The sequence below is a fragment of the Passer montanus genome, unplaced genomic scaffold, assembly GCF_014805655.1.
Source record: "Passer montanus isolate IOZ18808 unplaced genomic scaffold, ASM1480565v1 scaffold24, whole genome shotgun sequence".
Lineage (NCBI taxonomy): Eukaryota > Metazoa > Chordata > Aves > Passeriformes > Passeridae > Passer > Passer montanus.
In genome coordinates this window covers 1,759,884-1,781,538 of record NW_024367037.1, presented here as the reverse complement: position 1 = coordinate 1,781,538, position 21,655 = coordinate 1,759,884, and the positions used below count along the sequence as shown (strand labels likewise).

Here is a 21,655-nt window from a genome sequence, read left to right as displayed (position 1 = left end):
TGAACAATACAAGCAGTGCAGGAGATTTATCCAGGTCTTGTATGTTGCAGGTGGGGTACTTTAACTCTGCATCTTAAGTAAAAACAAGGGCTTTTCCTCCACCACCGTTTTCCTGATTCATTGTATGGAAAAGTATTGATTTTGATTTTTTCATGGAACTGTAAATGCTGAGGGGGGGTGGATCTGAGAGGAAAACACATTTTTTCCTCCACCACCGTTTTCCTGATTCATTGTATGGAAAAGTATTGATTCTGATTTTTTTCATGGAACTGTAAATCCTGAGGGGGAAATGTGAGAGGAAAACACATTTCCCATTAAGGTAAGCTTGGGAAGCTTACCTGTGACTTAGGCACCTTTGGTTCTTCATTATTTTCTGCTGTTTGCTTCAACTGACACCTGCTCATCAGAGTCCTGCATACCTAAAGCCCTTGTGTTGTCAGTGTATCCCAGCACCTAATAAGTGGTAGATCCCATAGCTCTTAGGAGTAGAACAGCCATTACAGTTTGTGTGTTCTTCTCAGGAGCTGTCTTAGAGTAGTTTTCAGAAGGTTCTTTTCAATTTTGTTAATGCGTTTCAAACTTCTGAAACCATGAGCAATATCCAACTTCCTGTTTCTTGCATAAAACATATTTCATAATGCTCCTATGTATTCCACAAATCCGTGTTTAAATTTAAATTTGTGTTAATAATGGTTTTTATTTGCATCAAGCAGTAATATACGGTCTCTTTTTATTACATTGTCATTAAGATACCATGATATTGTTCTGAAATTCAGAATTTCATGTCACTTTCTGTAGCGGTTAGTATTTGTATAATCTTAGAAAAATATTTGGCTTTAGTTATCATAAAGACATTAAATGTTTTAGTTTTCTGCCTTTCCTGTTGTTTACACTAAGTGTATATTTGTATTTTAGAAACCATTTTGTCAAAGTACAGCTACGGCCTCTGTCTTCAGAGGAGATCGAAGCTATCCATCAAAAAAAATTTGTTCCTGTGGCATCAAAGCTCCGGTTTATTCCAAAACCAAATGGGTTGAGACCCATAGTAAAAGTGAGCGGTGTTGTCGGACCACAAGCACTCAGCAAGGAAAGCAGAGAAAAGAAGGTTTTTATTTATTTCATTGTTTTATATGCATTTGGTGTAGGTAACTCATAAACGGAGTAAGGATTTTTGTTACATAAAACTAGTTTTAACATGATGGACTGTAACATTCTGATCAAAATGGCTGAATGGGTCTGTTGCAGCTTAGCTTCTCCCTTTCCAATGCTTAATTACCACAAGCCTCCATTTCCAGCATTGCAAACTTCTGTTTGCAAACCTGCCTTAAGGAAATGAGCCCAATAGAATAACATGGCATGTAAGGTAATCCCATTTTTTTTTTAATATGGGTGAGTCTGGCCTGTTAGGATTTGCCTTAATACTGATGGTGCGTGTTGATCTGTGAAGTTGCCTGTGGAGCCAGTGAACAATGGTGAGCTGGGTGCATTACAGAAGAGGATCTAAGGAAGGGCCAGGAAGCTGGAACAAGCACAGTAGAGGGATAGGAAGGAAGCTGAGAGTAATTGCAGTGTGGGAACAGACAGAACACTCAGGGCACAGAATAATCTATTTAACAGGGCAGTTAGCCAGAAGGAGTAGTGACAGCCCAGTTTCACGATCTTGCCCGGCTGAATTAATTGTTTTTCCTTAAGGCTGAGTCTCATTCCCAAGATTGAACGTTCCCCAAATCGGTGAGGTGTCAACAGCTTCTTAGCTCTAACTGTTCATACCATGTGGTCCCATACCAGGTGAAAAGAAAGCTGAAAGCTGTTCTGAACTGTGGAGTGCTATTTCACATAATATTCCACGTTCTGGTGTTTACAGAGCTAATCTACCTGCATAACTTCAGTGCTGCTCTGATGTACTTGACTATCCCCACAGCTGAGTTAAGTCTTTGCTCAATTACTTGAATAAAGTACCCTGGAGAGGCCCAGCTGATAGTGCAGCTGGAGTTTGCATAAAATCTCAGAGCACACCTTCTCTTTGCTGTTCTTGTTGCTGTCATTACCTCCAGCAGAGAGAATGAATAATATTTAAGAAGATTTTTTCACATCAATAGTGGATTTGTTTGCTGGCATTCATCTGTTTGTCACTGTAACTATTACACCTTGAATTCCAAGAGTCAAGTATAGGAACAAAACCTTTTCCATAGGATTTAACTGTACCAAAAGAAAAATCTCTGAGACTTTGAAGTAGTTACTGCAGTGATATTAAGGCTTTCTGAAAGCTTCAGTTGAACCAAATGATATAATAAATACATAAATTTAATTTCAAACTTCATTTAAATTTATAGTATTTGTATTGCAAAGAATTTAATGTGTTTCAGCATAATTTATGGTGATTCTCTTTGGTCTCTTTAGATGAATCATTACAACACTCAACTAAAAAATCTGTTTAGTGTGTTAAATTATGAACGGACTATAAACACCAGTCTTTTAGGCTCTTCAGTGTTTGGGAAAGATGATATCTACAAGATATGGAAGCAGTTTGTTACAAAGATTCTTGAATCTGGTGGTGAAATTCCTCATTTCTACTGTGTAAAGGTATGTACTTTTCATTACATATTCAAACTAGCTTTTCAAAACATGCTTGTGCAGATACTTTTATAGCTGTATTATCTGTAATCTGATTGCATAATTTTTTTTTTCTCTAAATAAAATTCTGTGCATTCCTTCCAGACTCTGGTTAGTTTTTCAATGGGGGTGGTTGATTGGTTTTTGTGGGTGGGTGTCCCTGCAATAGAGTTTCCTCTACTTGAGTGTTTTTCTGTCCATCTTTCTGTTGTGCAGGAACTCCTGCTTCTATGCATGCACTGAATTTTTTGCAGTCACATTTAGCTGGTTATAAAAGTGTGAGAAAGAAGTTTGAATAGCCTTTTGAGCCATATGAAAACCAGAGAAAAATGTTGTATGTGCTTTTGAATAAAATTTGTCTCTTCTATCTCAGTATCATTAGCTTCTGTTGAAAATGAACACATGACTTCTGGTTGGTGTCTTTCCAAGAAGTTTCTTCTCCCACTTGGAAAAAAACAGTGCTTGTGGTAGCCCATTATTTAAAGGAGTTTGTTCTTCATCTTCACACTTTTGTCAGTTCTGTCTATCAGGCAACATTTTGTGTTTGATTTCAATTCATAGCTTTGAATTGGGGCAATGTATACAGAACTATGTAAATTACACAGATTTGGTTGTGTTGTAGGGGAGCTGTGTTCTCATCTCTCATATGTTGCTTGTCATGAAATAACTTCCATAATTTTGTCTTCTTATCTTTCTAGCCAAAGGGTTGAGTCATTGACATAGAATTTGTCTTATAATAATCCTAGGATTGTTGCTTTTACAGAAAGTTTTCTGGTTTTACTAGGATAAGTAAAAGCATAGGTAGGTTTCCAATATAAAAGGAAAGGAAGGGACAGGTAAAATATGTAGGTTTGCAGCTTTCCAAAAGTCTAAGGTGTCATCTCCATGGCCATATGATGAGGCAAGTTTCGTAAAATATTTAAACATAAGAATACTAGTTATTAACTTAAATGATTGGAAGTTTAGTGTTAGACTTAAGGTTGCATGTGGTATAATCTTCTGTTAATAATAAGAATTGTGTTAAAACTGATGATTTGGATATTCCTTTCTAAGGGAACACTTGATGAGGGGGCAAAGCTGTTTCAGATAAGCAGTGAGTTCTTGGCTTGTCAGAAATTTGGCCTGAATGGTGCAATAATTTTACTCTCATGTGATCTATCCTCCAGCCTTGCTTACATACTACAGCAATACTTCTTCTATACTATCAGAATGTTTACAGCAATATTGCTGCATATGTAGTGGAAGATCTTCCTTCTGTTTCAGGCTGATGTGTCCAGAGCTTATGACAGCATTCCTCACAATAAACTTGTGGAAGTGATTTCGCGGGTCCTGAAGCCCGAGAAGAGAACCGTGTACTGCATACGGCGCTACGCTGTGATTATGATTACCCCAAGTGGAAGGGCCAAGAGGCTCTATAAGAGACATGTATGACTTCCTGATTTCTTCTCTTTGCTGTTGTAAGCGTATTTTGGTCCCAGAAAAGTTTTTCCTTTATAGCTTTCTTTAGCCACCCTTTGAAGTGGTTAAGTACTTAGTAAACATTTTTTTTAATGCTGTTAGATACTTTCCAGGGGTAGAAAAACTTGGTTTTAGTCCATACCTTTTAAAGTTTTTGCTCACTCTTAGTAAAGATAAAAATAAATCTGTTGTGGAAATAGGGATTTGTAGGTGAGACATTTCATTTTAATGGTAAAAGAATTGTTGTATTAAAATAATGCAATAAGGCTGATTCTTTGACCTCCACTGAACAGAAAAGTCATTTATTGAATTTTTTTATTGCTTTTGTAATTTGTTTCTTTACAATTTGAACAATTACACAGGTTTCTACTTTCAAGGACTTTATGCCAGACATGAAGCAGTTTGTATCCCAGCTTCAGGAGAGTGCCTCATTGCGAAATGCAATAGTAGTTGAACAGGTAAGTGTTGTGAGCCTTCTTTTCAACTGAAAAAGAAAGCTGCAGAAGAATTAGAGGAGGATTGAGATTTTTACTTGTATGTACATATTATGTGGTGCCATTACTTCTCATCTAGTTAACCAGTACCTTTCTTCAGTAGAAAGACTTTTGTCATCTCTTCTTTGTGTTTGTAACAGGCTCTGAGTGTTCAGTGGGAGGAGTGCACCAGGCAAGAAATCTTGACTAAAAGTCCTTCTAGACTTTTCCCAGATTTTCTCATTATTTTATCAAACTTTTATTTTAACCAGTATTTTCTTTTTCCTTTCCTGATTTCATTGTTTCTTGCAACAGTCCTCAAGTGAGAAATTAACTGTCTAGTACAAGTGGACATCAACACTTGTTATCTCCAAAACGTATGGAAGTAAGAATGAGTAAAATGCATTACAAGCCAAGTAGCTAAGGATGTGGCATCTTGACTTGCAAACTACACAGCTTTTTTTTGTTGTTGTTGTTTGCTTTAAGATCTTATTTTCTTCCTAATTAACAGTTTAAAAAGCTGATTTTAAGGATTACTTGTCAAGGTTGATGAGAATGAACTCTTCTTTAGGGGGAGTTAAGTACAAAGCAAACATGATCAGCCCTTTAAGTTTTTGTTTAAAGAGATTTCTTGATTTCAATGAATTAAAATATAGTTTAAACTTACATGTATTTTCACTTTAACTGTTGCTTTGTTGCAAGAAGCAAGCATCCTTCTGTTTTCATTCTTGTGATACAAGTGCTTGTTCTCAAGACTTCCTTCTGTGCAAGCAGCATGACAAATTACAAGCCAAGTAGCTAAGGATGTGGCATCTTGGCTTGCAAACTGCAGAGCTTTTTTTTTGTTGTTTGCTTTAAGATCTTATTTTGTACCTAATTAACAGTTTAAAAAGCTGATTTTAAGGATTACCTGTCAAGGTTGATGAGAATGAACTCTTCTTTAGGGGGAGTTAAGTACAAAGCAAACATGATCAGCCCTTTAAGTTTTTGTTTAAAGAGATTTCTTGATTTCAATGAGTTAAAGTATAGTTTAAAATTACATATATTTTAACTTTACTCCAACTGTTGCTTTGTTGCAAGAAGCAAGCATCCTTCTGTTTTCATTCTAGTGATATAAGTGCTTGTTCTCAAGACTTCTGTGCAAACAGGATGACAAAGGCATAGAAGTAGGTGATAGGCTCAGACAGTTTCTTCATGCATTTCCTTGCTTGAAATTATGGTGTTCCATAATAACAACCTACAAGATTTCCTGAGCATCCAATGAGCAGACAGATATGTTGTTTCAAGCTACTAATTCCTCTTCAAATTTTTCTTCTCTAAACCTGGCAGTGGAAAATATCAAGATTGGCAAAAGGTGATTTTTAACATATGAGTGAAATGCTCTTGTGTATCTGTGGATAGTAATTCCTCTTCAAATTTTTCTTCTCTAAACCTGGCAGTGGAAAATGTCAAGATTGGCAAAAGGTGATTTCTAACAAATGAGTGAAATGATGTTGCATATCTATGCATGTAGGATTGGAATATGTGGTGTGGCTGGTGTACAATTCCAAGATCCTACAAAAATAAGCAAGTTTAATGAGTACCTGGATGAAAATGAAAACTAGCTGGATCTCTGATGTATAAGTACATTTTGGTATCTTTTTCAAACTGATTCAGAGAACTATACTAGATATTGCGTGAGCAACAGTGTTCTGTTTAAAAATATTTTACGTTTTAAAACAATTTTGTGTCATTATCTTAAAATAAAGTATTTTGAGAAAAGTGTCATGTCAGGCTGGGTATCTGTACCATTGGTACATCACCTTCTCTTTTCAATGCAAGTAATTGTGATCTTGCATGGCTCTATCAAAGGCTGGGTACATTTGTCTGCTGTCTAATCTGTGCAAGTAGTAAGTAATTTTATTTGAGTTTAAATTAAGTCATTGTTAAGGGTATTTAAATTGTTGTAAATGGATTTTGGATCTTATAATTTTTAACAAAATGTTCTAAATATTGGGTGGACAGCAATGCATGGAAGTGTATGTAATACCTGAAGAGTGTTTTGCAGCAGAATGGGCAAGTGAGTGTGTCAAGACTTCGGGAATCATCAAGAGTATGATGTACAAAAATTGTCCTACAGGATAGAAAGTGGCCAAAAGAGCAGGGTCTTATCCCTTGTAATAATCCAATATATTATGCCAGCATTTAAAAAAGTGGGTTTAGATGTTGTATTTGATTTCTCCTAACACGAAACAAAAACCCCAGCATCCAACAAAAATTAACTTGTTGGATGTGAGCAACTTTTTAGTATGTATGCTCAGGTCATGGGTTTACGAAACAAAAACCCCAGCATCCAACAAAAATTAACTTGTTGGATGTGAGCAGCTTTTTAGTATGTATGCTCAGATCTTGGGTTTGGGTTTGTCTTTTCACTTACATAGGGGTTTGAGCTGCTACAGTCTACTTTTTAAAAGATTTCTGTGTATCTTCAAAGTTATAGTGTATTTTTTGTTTCAAATCTTGTTTTGTTTTGTCACATTTCTAGAGCTTAACTTTCTATGAGACAAGTTCCAGCCTGTTTAATTTTTTCCTTCAAATGATACATAACAGCATTCTGGAGATTAGGAACAGGTAAAAAAGAAATTAGTTATTCTTTTATAGTATGCTTTGTTTGTTTGTTTCCTGTTAAGAGGGTACTTTTAATTGGCTCTGGGGAATTTTGAATAGCTGTCTTTTAAAGTTTTTTGTTTATTTCATATTAGTGAGAAATTTGTGTATCAGTTTAAGCTCCAAAAAAGCATGAAGAGTTTGGAGTAAACTTTACATTTAATAAAATTTCTCTTCCCTACCTAAATGTTAACTATTTACAATGCATTATTCCATAGATTATGGAATAACCTTCATAATGTGTATAATTCCATAGCATATGGAGTAACCTTCATTTAAAACTGCAAGTATAATTTAAAACTGCAAGTATATTCAAAAGGAATATACTTTAAAATGGTGGGATCCCCAGTAGTGAGCAAAAGCAATAGTGACATCCAAGCTATCATACAAAAGCCTTGTTTGTAATTTTCCTGAAGTGCAATGGTTTTGGTCTTTGGCAAGTTGCAATCAAAATAAAAGGTGGTAGCAATAGGAATTTAAATTATTTGGCAACTCCAAAATTAAAAATCAGATGTTACAGAAAGTAGTAATGCTGACTTCTTCTGGTGTTGCTAGAGATACTGACTTGGCATGAAGAGTTTGGAGTAAACTTTACATTTAATAAAATTTCTCTTCCCTACCTAAATGTTAACTATTTACAATGCATTATTTCATAGATTATGGAATAACCTTCATAATGTGTATAATTCCATAGCATATGGAGTAACCTTAATTTAAAACTGCAAGTGTAATTCAAAAGGAATATACTTTAAAATGGTGGGATCCCCAGTGGTGAGCAAAAGCAAGAGTGAAGTCCAAGCTATCATGCAAAAGCCTTGTTAGTAATTTTCCTGAAGTGCAATGGTTTTGCTCTTTGGCAAGTTGCAATCAGAATAAAAGGTAGTAGCAATAGGAATTTAAATTATTTGGCAACTCCAAAATTAAAAATCAGATGTTACAGAAAGTAGTAATGCTGACTTCTTCTGGTCTTGCTAGAGATACTGACTTGGTACTTGTATTTTGCCTCTAGGTGGCAAATGTGTACCATGTCTAAAAAAGAAAGTACTTACATGATCATTATTTGTAAAGTCACAGTGATTTATGTTAGAGTGAATAGCTTCTTGCTCTGGAAAAAACACCTTTGTTTTAGAATACTTACTTTAGAATCTCACAGGATTGAGGGAGACTGAGAAATGCTCTCAAGGAGTCACACAGAAGCATGTTTATATTTTTTTCTAGCATTGATGCTTACACTCCCTTTGGCAGCATCATGAGAATGCTCTTGTGGCATACTTTAATAATGACTAACCAACATGAGTATGTTTCATGGAATTGTAATGGTTTCAGAGAAAGCACACCCTGACAAAACCAGCTTCATACTTTTAAATTTAGTCACAACTTGACTGAAAAAATACTGTGTGTCCTGAAATGAACTTAGCCCTTTTAAGTAGCTTGTTCTTATTTGTCCAAAAGAACCCCATATGTTCAGTAAATAAACACTTTTTTTCTCGTAAAAAATCACAGTCAGTCAACGTTGACTTGATGTTTTGAGAAAAGTGCTGATTATTGAGCTGGGGACTTCTAAGCAATCTTTTAATACCATTTGATACTTTTAACAAAAGGCTGTAAGAAAAGAAAAGAAAATTACTGTCAGGAGTGTTTTCAGATGACTGAAAATACAGGTAGGATCAGTGCTCAAAAGTAGTATGTGGTCTGAATTTATTCTCTTCAGCTTCACCGAGTCATTCATGTAATAGTGGTGAAATTGACATGATAGTATCTCACTGCTTCAAAGAAGTGTTGTGAAAATAATTCCCTTGGGTTTTGTGAGCCATACCCATTTGGTTGATGCCAGCATAGAAAATTCTTCCAGTGCACTTTTTGTGTATAAGAGCACTTCTCTTGAAGCTGTCACAGTAAGATGTAACATAAAGAATTTAAAAACTTCAATGAAAGATGTGTCTGCAGCAGAAGGAGGCACTGTGGTTTGAGATCAGTTATACAATTTCTTTATTTAATGGCAGTTGTCTCCTGGAGTTTGTTAATACGAAAGGACTATGTGAATTAGTGGGGTTTTTTCACTCTTAAAATTAAAACGTCTAGATCTCTATGTAGATTCTTAGAAGAAAGAACACAAAAAAAATTAAGGCTACCTGGCAAACATATAGCATATTTCTTATGTTATACTTGGAAAATATTTAACAGCTATTGCAATCTTGTTACATGTTTTGATTTTTTTGTTTTCTTTTATTCTTTGGTAGGTACTACTTACAGTGCTGTGGAATACCACAGGGCTCCATTTTGTCAACCTTACTTTGCAGCTTATTCTATGGAGATATGGAAAACAAATGGCTCTCTGGAATAAAGCAGGATGGGTAGGGATGCTTTATTCTGTGCTCTGTTACAGTAATTGATAATATGTAGTACGTGTGTTAAAAATTTTGTCTGGTATTTAGTTTTGAATTTCAAGGATTTCCAACTTCATTAGTAGTGTGGTGCACACAAACATCTCTGCAGCTTCAGTGCAATTGTGGTTGTTTTTTTGGGAGAATTTCCCCATTGCAAGATTGAGAAGAAAATGCAGAGAAGCTTTCCTGTATCTTTGGTAGCAGATTTATTCTTAGAAAGGGCACCATATTTAGGGATGCTGTAAGGAGTCTTACAAGCTGCTCTTGTACTTCTGAGAAGTTTGTCTCACTCATTCCCACATCATCTGTGGTCTTTTCACCTCAGAGAAGATGAGATGTTTGTTACATACTTTCTGATACTGATACTCCAGATTTCTGCCTGAGGGCTTTCCAATCCACTGTCGGTAAATCTTAACATTTTATCAAGGTCAGAGCTTTACAGGAGATGTTTATGGGTTATGTTGGTTCTTGTTTGAAGTCCTGTGTGATTTTTGGTAAATCTTCTTAGTATTTGTGCCCTGCACATGCTTGCTCCTTAGGAGCTTGGCAGAAAGCTAGCCTGACAAAAACTTTACCTCTTTATTAGCTGTAAAAATTTTGAGGTTCCTTTTACCTTTGTATAAACAGATCCCCAGCTGAATCCTGGATTAGGGCATTTAGTCATGAGCTGGAACCTGAAACTCGTGTTCAGACATATCCCTTCACTGCTGTGAATTCTTCCCCAAGAAAATAAAAAAGAACTGTGGGAGTACTCCAGATAAGTACATCTGTCTGGTGTCTCTTCTTGGGAGGCTTGCTGGGTGTCAGAATTTTAAACATTTCCCTACAAAAGCACTTCTTACAGGCTTGAGGAAGAAGCTCTGATGCGAGTCTGAAAAGCTGTCTGTTGATTTCAAAAGGTGTTTAGAAAGCAGAAATTTTGAAACTGCTTCAGAAGAATGCCCTCTTTAATGTACCAGCTGTTGTTATGTAGAGCAGATTTTAGAATGTTGTTTAAGAGTCTGTTGAATGATCTTGATAATTTAATTTGTCCTTGAAGTCAGAAGAATAAGGTGGTTATTGACTTGAGTGGGCCAAGGTGCAGCTGATCTGGCATAGTGATGGCAGTACTCTTGCTTTTAAGATGAGACTGTACATCATCATCTCCAGAGCTACTTCTCTGAGATCTGCTAGGCAGGATTTACCAGAAAAATGTGGGCATGCTTGGGATCTGTTGGAAAATTTTAGCCTTTGCAGTGGTAGATGGTATTCTGCTTTACATTTAAGCTACAGGTGCATGAACAAGTTACTACCTGGTAAACAAAGAGAGAGTTGGAGCCTATCAAGAATCTACTTGTGTACCTGGTCTGGCACCTCGTTCCCTTGTCTTGTCGAGAAAAATACTGCAAATTTTCCCTTAGAAAGGTGTAAAACCCTGTATTCAGGGATGCCATTGTGGAAGTTAGTGTGTTGTAAATTCCTTCATGTTTCATCTAGCCACTCATTGCTTTTTGATTTTATTTAATTTTTTCATTTATGTTTAGAAAAAAACAACAGAGAATTTCTTTATGAGTCTCAATTTGGAGTTCATATCGGCCTCTATCATCTTGTGAATTGAAATAGGCAGGCACATTGTTGTTCTGACGTCTATGAAAAAGCTTTGAAAAGATTGTGTATTAAAAAATCTTAAGATTGGTTTCTTCTTGATTACAGAGTCCTAATACGTCTCATTGATGATTTTTTGCTGCTTACACCACATTTAATGAAGGCAAGAACTTTTCTAAGGTATGCTGAGACATAGTCTGCAAAGTAGTAAGCATTATTATCTTTTATGTAATTCTTTTTCATCTTTATGCACATAGGTGTATTTGTTTTATGAGTTAACAATCAAGGGCTATTTTGTTGAGTCCTTGGTAGTAGCCTGTGCTTGGGAAGAATCCTAAAACTGCATTCTTGATAGCCAGTTAACAATCTGTTGCCGTTCATATGGTGGGCAGTTCCTGCTTAAGTTTGAATTAGGGACCTACCTACTAACCTTGATGGAGCTTCAAGCAAAAATTAGTATTGCAGCCTAACCAAAGCAGCTGACACTTGTCTTTGAAAACCATTTTCCCTCAAATTTTTTAATGTGTCTTATTTCCATTCTCAAAATGTTTTTATTGGGAACTCGTGCTGCTGTTTTCCGTTCCCCAGGAAAGAATGCAGCTGTGGTCCGATCCAATATTGCTAAGAATTTTCTGGTCATTAACATTCCATAATGAATATCTGAAGATACCAATAGCATGGTAGTGTGCAGTTCACTCTGAAGTTTTGAAATAGTAATTCTTCATTATGCTTCAGAACTACCTTTTCTTTAAAAATTGAATCCCAGAAGCTCCTGGTTACTGTGGATAGAAGTGTACAGTCAGTCCTAGGGGAGTTCAGCTGATGCCAGAATCAATATAAAGGATCCAAAGGACAGGTCTTGAAGAAAAGCTTAGCATCTGCTTAGTGTTGTCAGTTGCATCATGCTTTCACGTAGTCACAAAGATGCAGCTTTGTTGTGAGCTTTGAAGGTGATGGAGCAATCAGTTAAGTACAGTTTGAAGTATAAATTGTATGAAATAGTGGTAGTCTATTCTGAAGACTTCATTTATCCTCATTTCCCTATCAGAACAGAAATAAATTTCTACGGATCTGTGGGTTTACAGGTAAATCAAACTAACACTGAGGGCTTCAAGCTATTAATCTCTTACAATGTCTTTTCAGCACAATGTCACTTGAGTAGCAGTGCAGATATTGTCCTTCTTGCCCTTTGAACTTGTCTGCATCTTTGTTCTATCAACTTGTGTACCAGCTGTGTTGATTTTCTGTACAGAAGTAGCCTTTTCTGTGAGAGATTTCCAGAACTGTTTACAGATCAGATCCTATGAGCTCTCTGCCACAAATGGAGTAGAACCAGATTTTCCTAATGTAGTACTAGAACTGGGGGACTCAGTAAATTGGTTTCGAGGAGACAGCATTAAGACTATGACTCCCCAAGAAGAAGAACCTACCTCTTCCTCTCTTTAAAAGCCTGCACATAAGTACATTGCCAAGTAAGAACTGCTTCTTGTCCGTGACCCTGCTGATCAGTATGTAGCAGGTAATCAGCAGGCATTCTGACTGTGAAACCACTCGTAGGGAAACTATTCCGCTTCAAAACTTTTCATCAGATGAGTGAGGTTTCTGTTACATGGATTCTCCTTGGTTTTGTTAACTTCCAAAAATAGTAACTTGTCACATTTTTCAGTGATTTTTATTTCAGAGGTTTCTGTGAGTGTAGTTCATATAGCTGGTCTCAAGTGTTGCATGGCTGATGTGCTTAATTTGCATTAATCTATAAATTTTTTTTCTCCATTATCCTCAAGTTTATGTATTTTATGTATTTATTTACCTCTAATCTCTTCTCTTCTCTTCATTTCTAGCTGTGTTCCTTAACCTGAAGAGTTGGCTGTGGTTCCCTTCATTCTTTGATTTCTGCCCTTTTGTTCAAGATCTTCTGTCTTGCAGCATGCTGCCAGTTTTTGTCTGCTTTGCTGAGGGGGCTTAGCCTAACTGTTTATATCTGTTTTAGGACTCTAACAACAGGTATTCCCGAGTATGGCCTTTTAATAAACCCAAATAAGACAGTGGTGAATTTTCCTGTTGATGATATCCCAGGATGTTCCAAATTTAAACAGCTGCCAGATTGTCGTTTGATCCCATGGTGTGGTTTGTTATTAGATATAAAAACACTTGAGGTTTACTGCGATTACTCCAGGTAAATAGAGTTGTGCACTCCAGTGTCAGCTTTACAATATCTCATACATAGTGGGAGAAGCACAAGGGTGTGTTGGGAATGGTGTAGTTGAATTAATTGCAAAATAGATTGGGATTAATTTGGTATAGACTAGAGGGACTAGCAATCCTTTCAACATCAGAGGTGTTCCCTCCTGTACACTTCAGATGGGAAAGAATGTGTGGGGAAGACAACTTCTCTTTAAACTAGCAAGTGTGACCATTTACACACAGCAGTCTGAAGTGGCATAGAACTCCAGACAGGAAGAATGTATCCTACTGAAAAGTTCTGTAGACACTGTACATGGACTATTAGAGGTGGCATTAGGTATTTGCTAAAGATCGAAAAGAAAGAACTGTTTAAACTCAAGGATAATATTAATCAAAGCTTCATTAGCTTTGTTATTGACCATTTTTAGTATAAACATCCCTTAAGCATTTAAGTGGAAAATTTGGAGGAGGTTTTCCACCAACAGTGTGGTAAAGTCCCTCAGTAGTCTTCCTAAACAGAAAAGCTTGGTCACTTTAGGAAAGGAATTTATATGACATGTGTTCCCATAACGAAGGACCAAACTCAACAGCCAAAGAGATTTATTCACTAGCTGAGTTCTTGAAAGAAGCACTTCATGTTGAAAAGGATATTGATGCTACTGGTCTGGGAGACACTAATCAGAATCATAAAATCATAGAATTGTTTATGTTGGAAAAAACCTTTAAGATCAAGTCTAACCATTACCCCAGCACTGCCTATCGCACCCCAGTGTTTGTTTCAAGGCTTTGCTTTTGATAAGCTTGACATAAGTAGCTGGAACATCACGGTTGTTCCAGTAACTAAGGTGGCTTCAAGCCTAAGCTCCTGCATTGCATGGATCATAGATATAGATAAGATGATTGTCACTGGAGTAATTAATAATGTTCTGGCTAGATAATGTGTTTAAGAAATAAATTTAGTTTGTTTTTAAGGTTATTGATTTGGCTTTTTTTAGCAGGCTGAATTTTTCAGCCCTGAGATATTGAAGTCAGCCCTTAGCTAGTACTCTTAATGCCACAGGACCTAGTCTCTTTCAACATTGAATTTAATTATGGTCCTCTTTTAGCTACTGGCTCATTGATTAGCAGGAAATCTCTGTAACACGGGAAGTTAAATGAGGCTTACTTTACAGAATTTAATTTAGTTAGTCTGTTAGCCCATAGAGTAACTACTTTTTTTACTTTTTTTTCTAGTTACAGCTGTACTTCTATCAGATCAAGTCTTTCCTTCAATTCAAGTATAACAGCTGGGAAAAACATGAAATACAAACTGAGTGCAGTCCTCAAACTGAAGTGTCATAGTTTATTTCTTGATTTACAGGTGGGAATATGAAAATGGATGTTTGGCAATACAGTGATTAGTGATGAAGAGCATTAAAACTGCTTTGAGTTATAACATAAAAGTTTATTTTGAGAGGAAATCCACATAGTCTGGAAATGTGGACATCAAATAAAGTGTAGGGTTCTGGAACTGATACTGTTAACTTAGTTGCATAAAAGAAATCTTTTAAGTTTAGCATAAAATGTTTTTTGTCTAAATCTTCAACCAATCCTATTATGACACTAAAATATTCTTATAGATCTGTTTCTGTTCTGTTCTAGATCAACAGCCTTAGAACAGTTCTCATTAACATCTACAAGATATTTTTACTCCAGGCTTACAGGTGGGTCAATGTCTTCTGAAATAAGCATATTTCATTACTCTTTCTTGACACATGGAGGAGCTATGAATCAAAAAAAAGTGCCATGTAGGTGTGCAGTGTGTATGTGTGTGTATATGTAGGTATATGTATCATGTGTGCAATAGGAAATGTCAGTAGTAGGTCAAGTTATTCTTGTTTCAACACTGTTCTTAGGTAATACTGTTAGATTTAGGATAAAGGAATATGTTTGATGTGTGTGTTTAAGTGATACTTCACCAAATGGATTTTCAGTGTCTTGGTTTTGACAGCTGACCTCAAGATAACCAGTCTGTTTTGATTCAGGAGTATGATAAGAAGCCTTATTAACCATTTTATATTTAGATCAGTTAAATATTAGGTAGTTTATATTTAGAACTTTGTATCTGTTAAAGTCATACAGAACTTTGACCAGTATAACTCTAGGTAAAGTGAGGTTTCATTCTACCAAGTTAATTGTAGTTTCTTATTTCTGATAACATTTTAGTTGCTCCTTAGCTGGTAGTATCCTGGCATTGTGACCTTGGCTTGATCGGTAGAGGAAGTGAATGTTTTAAACTAAGATAAGGGAAAAAAATCAAAACTGATAAGCAGGGTGGAAGAAAATACTAAATTACATACATTGAAAACTTGGAATGATTGGCAGCAGCAATTAATGGGTTTTCTATTGTTTTAACACAAAAATGTGCAAGACGTTCTTCACTGTTCACAGAAATCAGATGTTGCTCTTATGGTCACACTTGTTATGAAGGGATATTTTGGTTTTGTTCTTAAATTCATCTTGGTCCACTTTCAAGCTGTATTCTTTGTCCAAGAAGTGTAATTGGGTCTGTCTAGTACAGTACTGATGTGTCCAGCTCTTAAACTTTTGGCTTGATTAAATCTTGATTTAAGATTTTTCTCTGATAGATGTGATTACTTAGTTACTTCTGTTTGATTTTATGGTAACATTCTAATAGTGGCCTTTATATGTTATTTAGAAGACTGTCCACCATGATAACTGTATGTCAGGTTAATTCAACCAGAGACCTTTAATGCAGCATGGTACTTAGGTCTATCCTTTATATATTGCAAATGTCACCATTTTTTAAGAGATTGCTGGGTTAATTTCATAAACAAGTGTATACATTCTTGATTAATTAAAAATCAACATTGTACTTGGCTATATTCAGCATAAGCAGGATTATAATGCCAGAGTCTGAAGGTAAAAAAAAGTCAGCAGTTCCAAATATTTTCAAACAGGTGTAAGGAAGCATATGATACAAATAACATCTATAGAGGTGGCTTCCAAATAGGCAAAGGTTGGGCTGTGAAATCATTTGGAAGTCTATTTTTCTGCATACCTGAACAGAATTTATTGTGGGGTTTTGCCTTGTTTTTCTTCCTCTCACTCTTTCTCACGTGAGTGTTCTCTGGTGGCATAATCTGTGATGTGGAATTGGTGACAATGGGTAGTTTAGTTTTCCCTGCACAGTTATGCTATCCTCAGAGGAGAAGTCTGTTACCAAGGCAGAGAGCTTCAAGATTTTATTTCAGCATTAAATTTACAAACAAGCAATGTTTACATCTGACATTCCAGGAATGTTTGTATATGGGAGAGGTATCGTGCAGTAACAGTGTTGATACACCTAAAGACTGTTGTGTGCATTTAAATGTTGTATAGTGCCTAAGCTATGTAGTCATAGTTTCACTTGAAATTGCAAATGACTTTTTATTAAATAGGCTGTTTTTGTGAACAGGTTCCATGCCTGTGTTCTCCAATTACCATTCAACCAGCAAGTTAGAAAAAATCCTGATTTCTTCCTAAGGATTATCTCTCAGACTGCATCATGCTGCTATGCTATCCTGAAAACAGTAAATGCAGGTATAGGATGTTAACGGCAATGAAGTAGTGGGTTTGGATTTGTTTGGGGTTTTTTTAGACAAATAGAACATCTTGAATGCGCAGTCCAATGGTGTAATTTTGGGATAAAGATCAGGAATTAATAATGTGAAATGCTTAATAAGAATCACAGTGCATTTTTCTTCTTAGACTCAAGTTTTCTGAAGATTGTGTTTCAGGCACTAGTTTCTTAGTTTTCTGCTGGTGCACAAGACTTCACTGACTGCACAGGTTTCTAGTAAAAAATCCTGGGGTGATTTTTATAGAAAGGGAAGAGAGACCAGACATGCTTTTTAATGCTCATCATTTTCAGTTACATTATTTTCTTTTTCTATCTCTAGGGATTGCTAAAGCTAACAAAGGTGTATCTGGCATATTCCCTATTCAGGTAGCAGAATGGCTCTGCTATCATGCCTTCACTGTCAAACTGTTAAATCACAAAGCTGTTTACAAATGTCTGCTTACATCCTTAAAAGTCTGTAAGTATTCAGCAATTTTTACATTTTGTCTATGGTTCATTGTAATTAAATTTAAAATCTAATGGATTTTTAAAGTTTTGTAATCCTAAAATGTTGTTCTCAGATGTACAGTAATGGTCTTTCTGATTTTATTCAAATTTACTAAGTATAAGTAGGCAGATTAAAATGTTTTCCAGCACTGCATTTTCTAGAGCCTTATTCTCATAGGACAGTTGATGCTTGGCACTCAGTAAGCTTGTACAGTCCAGAAGGCTTAACAAGACAGTGTTAAATATGTAAGTATTGTCAGCAAGTTTAACTAAATGAAACACATGCTCAATCTATTTTTAAAAATGTAGATTAACTGGCAACTAAATAAGCTTCTTCCACAATTTAAACTTTTACCCAAAAAAGTGTCACCAGAGTCACTTGGAAACAGAAGCAGTGCAGAGTAGTGGTGTTGGTGTGTCTCCGACACTTCCATTTGGTGAAAGAAGCTGTCTGTGTCCCTGGCCCCTGGGGAGCTCTTTCCTTAAACAGTTGTGCAGTCTGCCTGCAGGCCAGCCCCAGAAATAATAGAATTTTCAGTTTTAAGATACTAAAAGTAGACAGTAAAATGTTTTCCTGAAGCAGCCAGCACTGTTGATGAATTTAGCTGCGGTGATGGTCAGATTCTCAATGCTGACTCTGTGATTTGCCCTCTGAGTGAGTCATTCCACAGTAACACCTATTTGATTTGAAATATAAGCTTCCTTTGATAGCTGCTGAGATCCCAGTGCCCCCAAAAGAAAGCAGCTCTTTTGGAAGGAAGCATTTCCTTCCCATATCAAAGGCTTGCAGCAATGCCTGAGTGCAGTCTGATTTTTGGTGGTGCAGTGTGAATGTATCAAGAAGACACGCTTTCACAGGAAACAAACTGATGGTTGGGATTTTGCCAGCCACATTCTTGAGACCTGTGGACTTTCTGTATGGAGCAGAATTCCAACAGCCTTTCCCAGAGGAGCTCCTTCTCTGAGTTACTCAATGACACCAAATCCAGAGGCCCCAAGTCTGCTCACTGCTGCTGAGAAGCCAGGGCAGGGCTGCTTGCTTCACTTGGATGAGACCAGGACTAAGCAGAGAATGCAGTAGGCACAACAAATAGGACAGTGGCTTCTCTGGGAGCTGCCTCACTTCTCTGAGATCCATATAGGACACATTTGAGTTTTCATCTCTAATGCTAAAGGTTTTGCTCTTGGGATCTTTGACTGGCGGACCACAATCCAAGCCAAAGCTCCTCCATCCTTCTCTGTGCACGCTTTGCTGTTTACTCTGTGCACACTTCCAGAGTGGAGGCACAGTCCCAGGCAGCTTTACTGCAGCAGAATCTCAGCTTCCATGGCTGTGTGCATCAGCCATAAAAGTGGTCTCAGCCGTCCACAAAGTCACACCACCACAGATGCCAGGGAAAATGGGCTGGGAAGTAGAGGTGAAGTTTTCCTAGTCTGAATAGTGATTGTCACTAGGTTCCTTCTGCTGCACCCATAGAGCTGCTTGCCTAACTGTGATACCGACCTGAAACTTGCATGTGGTCCAGGCCTAACTCTGCACAGTTTCTTACCCAGGAAGAGAAAGCTGACCTGTCAGTTGGCTTCTCTGGCAGTGAGAATTGCCCTTTAGAAAGGGAATAATCTTTCTTCCTAAATTCCTGGGGAAGGCTGTTAACATTGTACTTCCTGAGTATTGTGGAGGTGGAGCAGGAAAAGTCCAAAGGTCTGTAGAAAGTCGTTGGTGGCATTCTCTTGAAAAGAGTAATTTTCTACTTTTCTTTCATAAATCTTACCTTCTCTGAGGCAGAATCCATAGTGTTAAGACAATCCACTCTTCTTGTCTACAGAGTCCAGTTTATTTTGGAAATATCTGAGACTTCAAGTGCTCTACTGAGAGATCAAGGCTTCAGAAATCTTTGCTTAACAGCTACCCGAACAATTAGCAGGCTGTGACTTTACTATGAAACTTTTAAGATGGAAACTTTCTCTTTGATTGGTTGACAGATCACTGGGGTCCAAGTAATTCAAATGCTGTCTCTCCATTTGCTTATAGCCAGTTTAACATCTACCTATACTTCTACTAGCCCTGTTCCACTGGTGTAGCAGGGGTTGATACAATAATTGGTGGAGCTGTACAAAGACATCTTGTGCTGACAAGTGACATGCATACCCTTGGTGTGAACGGGCTTCATTATCTCTGTATCCCCAAGGTCTCTGGTCATAAGTGAAGGCTGTTTTTCAGACTCTGATTGTACATATTTGTGTTTATATTTGTATTTTCTTCTGAATTTGGTACTATACTGAGTGTCCCGATCCTTTGGGCATACAATGAAATCCATTTACAGAGATATTGGTAGTTTTCTATGTAGTTACAAGTTAGTTTTGTTTGCCCTGCGCCAGACCTAGCCCTGAGCAATGTTATTGTAATCAGAAAATCTTGTAGAGATGGTTACTAGAAAGCTAAGCATTATGTAGATGTCAGAGCTAATTCTAAACATGGTATTTTAAGTTTTATATTCTGAAATCGGGTAGCATGTGTGGATGTCAGTAGTCATGACAGGGAAGTCACTGACTTTCAGGTGGGATCCTGTGAAGTTTGCCCAGTATCTCTGCATGCTGCAGTAATCTGTAGCACGGAGATAAACAAGGCTGGTAAAAGCCCCTGTGTTGACTTAACACCTGCAATTTCTATTGTCATTTTGGAGTTTGTGTTGGTTGTATTAAACACAATTATTAAACACTATTACCTCTGTAAGATGATCTTGTTGACAGAAATTGATATAAATGTGATTTTCTCTTGTGTCCCTGCACATGCCTTTCCATTGCTCTCCATGGGAATTGAAATCAAGCTCATAGGTTTTGGGGAGGAGGTTCTTCCCACTATTCCCAAACCTATTACATATCAACATCAGGGGCTTGTCATGAGTTGTCATCATTCTTCAGAGTTAAGTATTTAAAACACAGTTATTGTTTAACATCCCTCCCATTATTACCAGTGGGGAAAGGAGCAAGAGTCTTTCCTTATCATGATGAGATATAAATACATCATCTGTCTCCTTTCCAGATACAGGGCAAATGTTTATTGAGTACTTCTGGCTTTCTGCATCATTGACAATTTTGCTGACTCTGTTTAGTGATGGACTTAAACTGTTGCTAGGGTTTTACATGTTCTTTCTAATCTATAAGAAGTCCTTTTTGCTGTCTGTATTTCTATTGATGGAACACTCGGTCTTTCAAAGTAACCGGGATTTAATGGAAGGCCTTATTTGGTGGTTAAAGTTGTTTAATAAATGGGCTTATACTTTTCAAAATTCAGTGAAGTTCTCAAATCTGAAAAAAAAAGCTCCATAAAAACAGAAAATCAAGGAGCAAATTCCTCCTGCTTTCTTTGATAATATTTTCACATACAATTTTGAAACTTTTTTATTTATTAGCCTGATATAAGTGTGGAGGAACAGTAGCATATTTTATTTTTGCTTTTTTTGTCCCCATATTCCAGGTGTTTCAGCTTTTTAGGTGGTTTTAGCTAGTATTGATTTCATTGCTTCATTAGCATTTTCCCTAAACCAGAATTAATAGTTATTTGCAGTTGTAATGAATTGTTTCTGATGTTTTGGTAGGTAAGAAGAAGCTAATCAGGAGGATCCCAAAGGATACTATGGCACTACTGCAGGCAGTGACAGAACCATCTCTTTGTCAAGATTTCAAAGCTATTCTGGACTAACTGATAGAGGTTTACTTCATAATTTTCTCAGGTTTGAAAATAAATGCTATGTCTTTAGGTGACTTCTCTGTAGTTTATTTTGGTACAGTGGGCCAAAAGCAAGTTCACCAGAAGTGTTATGTGTCTGTTTCTCAGACACCCTACAAGGACACAAAAAGAGCAGACAGTTTTGTTAATGCCTTCCTGTTTGTTTGTTTGTTTTTTGTGGTTTTTTTTGTAAATTCACAGGCTGTTTGAAGTAATTTACTTGATTATGTTCCTTCCTTCTTGATGAAGGAATCATTAAACTATGTTTTGTACAAAATTATTAACTTTTTTGTTTCAATGAAGGGCTGTTTTTTACTTCTTTGTGTTGCAGACTATTTTGTAATAAATTGGTTGGTTAATTGCAATAACACATTTGTTTCCATGACCTTTATTTTATAGTAAGCTTTAATATGCTGGTTTACGTCACAAAAAGCAGTTACCTGCACAGGGCAAATGCATTTCATGGCAAGAT

General features: G+C 36.7%; 1 protein-coding gene across 3 annotated transcripts in view; it reads left to right on the top strand.

Moving 5' to 3' along the window:
• TERT (telomerase reverse transcriptase) overlaps positions 1 to 21,516 on the top strand; it is a 31,563-nt gene extending 10,047 nt beyond the window's left edge. Inside the window, exons 4-16 of one of the 3 annotated variants that reach the window (XM_039711165.1) lie at positions 916 to 1,105; positions 2,401 to 2,583; positions 3,877 to 4,038; positions 4,434 to 4,529; positions 7,069 to 7,154; positions 9,431 to 9,544; positions 11,270 to 11,341; positions 13,152 to 13,337; positions 14,579 to 14,705; positions 14,987 to 15,048; positions 16,803 to 16,927; positions 17,287 to 17,424; positions 21,053 to 21,516. In XM_039711165.1, coding sequence (XP_039567099.1) covers positions 916 to 1,105; positions 2,401 to 2,583; positions 3,877 to 4,038; positions 4,434 to 4,529; positions 7,069 to 7,154; positions 9,431 to 9,544; positions 11,270 to 11,341; positions 13,152 to 13,337; positions 14,579 to 14,705; positions 14,987 to 15,048; positions 16,803 to 16,927; positions 17,287 to 17,424; positions 21,053 to 21,156 — 1,645 coding nt within the window. In that variant the 3' untranslated portion in view covers positions 21,157 to 21,516. Of the gene's footprint in view, positions 1 to 915; positions 1,106 to 2,400; positions 2,584 to 3,876; positions 4,039 to 4,433; positions 4,530 to 7,068; positions 7,155 to 9,430; positions 9,545 to 11,269; positions 11,342 to 13,151; positions 13,338 to 14,578; positions 14,706 to 14,986; positions 15,049 to 16,802; positions 16,928 to 17,286; positions 17,425 to 21,052 lie in introns of those variants that run through there. The other 2 variants (XM_039711166.1, XR_005627650.1) reach the window with 2 other exon arrangements.
• The last annotated feature ends 139 nt before the right edge of the window (positions 21,517 to 21,655 follow it).